Source organism: Gavialis gangeticus, unplaced genomic scaffold (assembly GCF_001723915.1).
Source record: "Gavialis gangeticus isolate Ggan-Ray unplaced genomic scaffold, GavGan_comp1, whole genome shotgun sequence".
Classification (NCBI taxonomy): Eukaryota; Metazoa; Chordata; order Crocodylia; family Gavialidae; genus Gavialis; species Gavialis gangeticus.
Window position 1 is genome coordinate 31,395,693 of NW_017729030.1, and position 4,557 is coordinate 31,400,249.

The 4,557-nt window shown below is 44.5% G+C and overlaps 1 protein-coding gene across 1 annotated transcript in view; it reads left to right on the forward strand.

The window, feature by feature from the left end:
* Positions 1–3,489: 3,489 nt before the first annotated feature.
* Positions 3,490–4,557, forward strand: part of LARP1B (La ribonucleoprotein domain family member 1B) — an 86,665-nt gene continuing 85,597 nt past the window's right edge. The window contains exon 1 of the mRNA XM_019521828.1: positions 3,490–3,641. Coding sequence (XP_019377373.1) covers positions 3,490–3,641 — 152 coding nt within the window. The remainder of the gene's footprint in view (positions 3,642–4,557) is intronic.

The window sequence follows — 4,557 nt, forward strand, 5'->3', positions numbered from 1 at the left end:
ACAACAACAACAACTTTGGTGTTCTTGGCTGATCTTTCAAATCCAGCCCAATGGCCACCTTCTAAACTAGTTTCTGCACATTGCTGTGCTTGTCATTTGTTCCTCTTATATTTCTAAACGGGAAAGGTGAAAATTGGTAGAGAGAGAGAGAAGGGCTTGCTTGTTTTGAAGAGAGTAAAGCAATTTGAGGGGATTCAAGAAATGAACTCCTGGACTGCAAATGATAAAGTAAATATTTTTCAGAGAATACAACTCTAGAAATTGCAGCCCCAGTGGAGGCTTGGCCTCTCAAGTCCAGTATTTTGTTGGCTTCACTAACCAGATTTAATTTCTCAAAGTAGCTTACTCATGCAAGCAAGATCTTTTCTTCTAGAGACCTGACTACTAAGATAAGGAGTGGTTGTGCTGACTGATAACAAGAGCCAACAGCCATATTCCACTCATTACCACTAATGAGTGTTGTCAGTTGAAAAGAAGTGTGTTCAAGAGAACTGTTGAAATTTTTCTTAGATTGGAAACAAAGGTTTATGAGGACTGGCAGAGGTAAACTGTTACTTAATCCTGTGTGTGCAAATTACTTTATTAGCCTGGCTGCTTAAATGGGTTCACCTTCGTTTGAAATCAGTTTTCCAATTTTTGTAATTTTAAATTCCCAAATTATACATGTTATAATGTTACTGTAAAATGTAATTTTCTTATAACGGGTATATGAAAATGTTAGACAAGGTTCCTGCTCTAAAACTGAGTAGGCAGGCCCTTAAACTTATGTATATTTTAACTAACTTTGTCATAAACTTGTAAATAATCTCTGCGTCTTTCATGAAAACATATGCTTGACTACATCTCATTGTCATCTGTATTGCAACTCACGGAAAAAGTAGTTCAGAAAATAAATGGTTCATGTAATACTAGGGAGATTCAGATGTTAATAACCTAATAACAAAAACTGCTTAGAAGCAGCACAGTCATAAATTATACAATCTGGAAAGAAATCATATGCATTTTCCAGTTATGTAATTCACTGTGCATAGAAATGAATACTTCAAATGACAATAAAATGTCACTATATGTAATTTAGAGTGAATGTCACTGAGATGTAATTTGCAGTGGTGCCCAAAATGTTGGTTGCTTTTCATGCAGAAGTAGAAAACATTTTGTATAAAAATTAATCTTATACAGGGGGTACAAAAGCAAATAAGAAACAAGTTTCTTGTACAGCATTCTCTTTACAAATATATGCATATGCTAGTAATTATTAACAAGAAATGAATAGCTTGAAAAGAGTTCAGCGGAGAGTGACAAAAATGATTGGAGGCTTGGGAAATCTGTTTTGTGGGGAAAGGCTGAAAGACAGGGGGTTATTTCATTTGGGGAAGAGAAGTCTGAGGGGGTGGGGTGGGGATTTGGTAGGCTTTCAAATACCTGAACATCAGTTATAAAGGATGGAGATGTGGCCACAGGGGACATGACTAGGAGCAATGGCTTCAAGCTGCAACAGGGAAGATGTAGGCTGGAGATGAGGAGGAACTGAGTATGAGGGTGGTCAAGCATTGGAACAGGTTACCTGGAGCAGGGGGTAGCAACATGGCCTGTGAAGCTAGAGGGCTTTGGCAGCCATCCCACACCTCCCATCTGGGAGGAACTCAGTTGGATCTAACTAAAGCTGGCTTAGATATGAAAGGGTGTAGTGTCTTTAGAGCTCTTTATATTCTGTGACAGTTGTTACTCCTCTTCGCCCCCACCCCCAATTCTGTATATAGAGTCCCAATATAACCATGGGGGAGCTGGAGATGCTTTCTTTCAGACAGGGAAAAATGACTGGACATTGTGATGTTTAAGAGTCACAGTGCCCCTCCTCTACTTCTTTGAATGTGGCAGGATCTCCTGGCTGAGAACTGCTATTGGTCCTGCTTCAACATACTTCAGTGCTTCTCAACTGATAAAGCTGCCCCATGCCTACTGCACAGCTAGGGAAGGACTGTGGCATAGACAGCAGGAGTGTGCACAGGGTAGTTTTACCTGGCTGCTGCTACAGGACCCCAGTTGAAAACAACTGAATTTAGGAACCATCTCCCAATTCCCAGCTTCCTCAGTATGCTCTTTTAGATGGCATGTCTTTAATTATAACTTTTATCACTACAAGTGTCAGGCTGCACTCTTACATGATGCTTTTGTGTTTATAACTGTCTCAGCCTGGATCTCAGCTTTTTTTTCTGGTTTTTTAGTAAGCTCTTACATCAGCAGTATTGCCTATCTTGCTTGGAATTTAAACTAAAGGTTGGCGTGCTATTGTAAACCAATGGCTACCAACCTTTTTGGCCAGCATGCCACAAATTATCCCTACACCCTCCCCAAGTGCTGCTAGGATTTCTTTCTCTTTCCCAGTCTGCTGCTCTGCTTTGTGCTGGTCCTGTGTTCTTTGCCTGATGTGCTGCTCTGCTTTCTGCTTCCTTCCCTGCAAATCCCTGCCTGATCTACTGCCTTGCTTTCTGGTTCTTGCCCTTTCTGCTGCTGTGCTGCCTGTCCCCTTCCTGACTGGCATGTACCAGGCACGGAGGCTGCCTGTGCCACTTATGACATTCATAGTACAGGTGGACCACCCCTGTGGTAAACCAAGGACAGATGGCAGATATCCCTCATTTTCCCATTCTCAAAATGAGTGATGAATCCCTTAGATAAGAGGCAAGGGCATTCCAGCACTTTTTAATACATTTACCTAGCATACATACAGTATTATACAAAATCCAAGTGTGCTATTCCTGTTCATAGAAACGAAAAACATTTCTGTCGCTTGTATTTACACAAACGGCATTTAAAAAATTTGAGAGTAGAAACCATCTGCTGGAATTTCATTTTATGTAAAAATTTAATTCTACCAGCTTTAAACAAAGGCATCAGGCTTCTTTTTCTGATGACTAAGGGAAAAATAGCAATGTTTCATTCTATCAGGGTAAGGAAGAAGTTACTATTTTGCAAAGAACAAATGAATAACTTGGGTGGGTAAAGCTAATCGGTGAAAGGAAGGGGAAGAAAGCAGAGAAAATCATGCTGTGTTTATCTGTTCTGTCTGGCTCAAAATTTTCATATCACTTTGTACCGTGACCAATTTGAATTTTGGCGTTTATGGTATTAAATTGAGCAATGGTGCACAATGCCACCTATATAGTCAACCATGAGGAAGAATTTCTTTCCTGTCCGAGGCCCCAACGTCTGGAACAGCCTGCCATTGGGGTTGGTTCAAGCACCTACACTGAACACCTTCAAGAGCAAATTGGATGCTTATCTTGCTTGGATCCTATGACCCCCAGTTGACTTCCTGCCCTTTGGGCGGGGGGTTGGACTTAATGTTCTTCTGAGGTCCCTTCCAGCCCTACTGTCTATGAAAAATAAAAATGGCAGAAAGCATCTGTATAGGTAAAATATGTTTATAGGTAATCTCACATGCAAGGAAAGCCAGAGCTGAACTTCGTTAATAATAGCTCTGGTACCATGAAGAAAAAAATGAAGAGGTGCTGTTTTACACAAGTAGAAAAGGTTTGGGGAGAAGATCACCCTAAAAACATGACCAAATTGAAGTGGTTTTTCAACTTGGTTACTGTCTTAACGTGGAATAAATACTATTGGACAGTGACACTGAAGAAGTTGAGTGTTGTGGTAAGAGATGTTTTCCATGGTGGGGCAGGTGCCAGGCATATATAGTACTCAGGAGGCTACAGCGGTCTGTGAGGGTTTCAGAGGGGTTGCATCAATCCCTAACGTAGTAGTTTTCAATCTTTTTTGTACCAGAGCCCATTTGTAAAGAGTGCTGAGCGTGACCCACTGCCCCTTACTCCTGCCCTGCTGTGCCCCCTTTCTGTTGGACCGGGGGGGGGGACCCCAAACAGCCCCTTGCGGGCTCCAACTGCCCACCTGCAAGGGAAAAGTGGTGGTTTCCCCTTTTCTCCTTTATAGGAGAATCCGTTTTTAAAGTTTATTCTAATGCTTTGCAACCTAGAAATGGTGCCTGACAGGGTGTTATTGCGGGCACGAACAGGCTGAGCTTGAAAAAGGAGTGGTAGGGAGGTCTCCCAAATATGTTTGTTTAGGTCGCATGAGGCCTGGACTGACTCCATTCTAGGGTCTTAAGCAATGGAGAATAAGACGTTACAACCTGTTACTAGACGACCATTCTTTTAAAACCTACTATAAGGCAACTGTTCGGAGGGCCAGGGCCCGAGCGAGCGCACCCTTCGCCCGCTCCCGGCCCGAGCTCCCGCACACTGCACCAGCGCTCGGCTGGGAGGGGGGCGGGGCCTCCAGCTCCGGGGCGGCGGGTAACGGCCGCTCGGAGCTGGAACCGCCCCGCCCCCTCCCGCTACGGCTGCCGCCGCGACGTCATAACGCACTCGAGTGTTCGTAGGCCTCGCCCCCCGCGTTACTGTTGCGGCCGTCGCCTCCCTGACCCGCGTTGTCCTTACGCCCGCCGCCGCCCTGCGCCCGCGGGTCAGACCGGGCTGGGCCGGGCAGTGGTCGGAGGCGGGACGGGGCAGGGCCCCGTGCGGCGGATGAGCGGCGGGC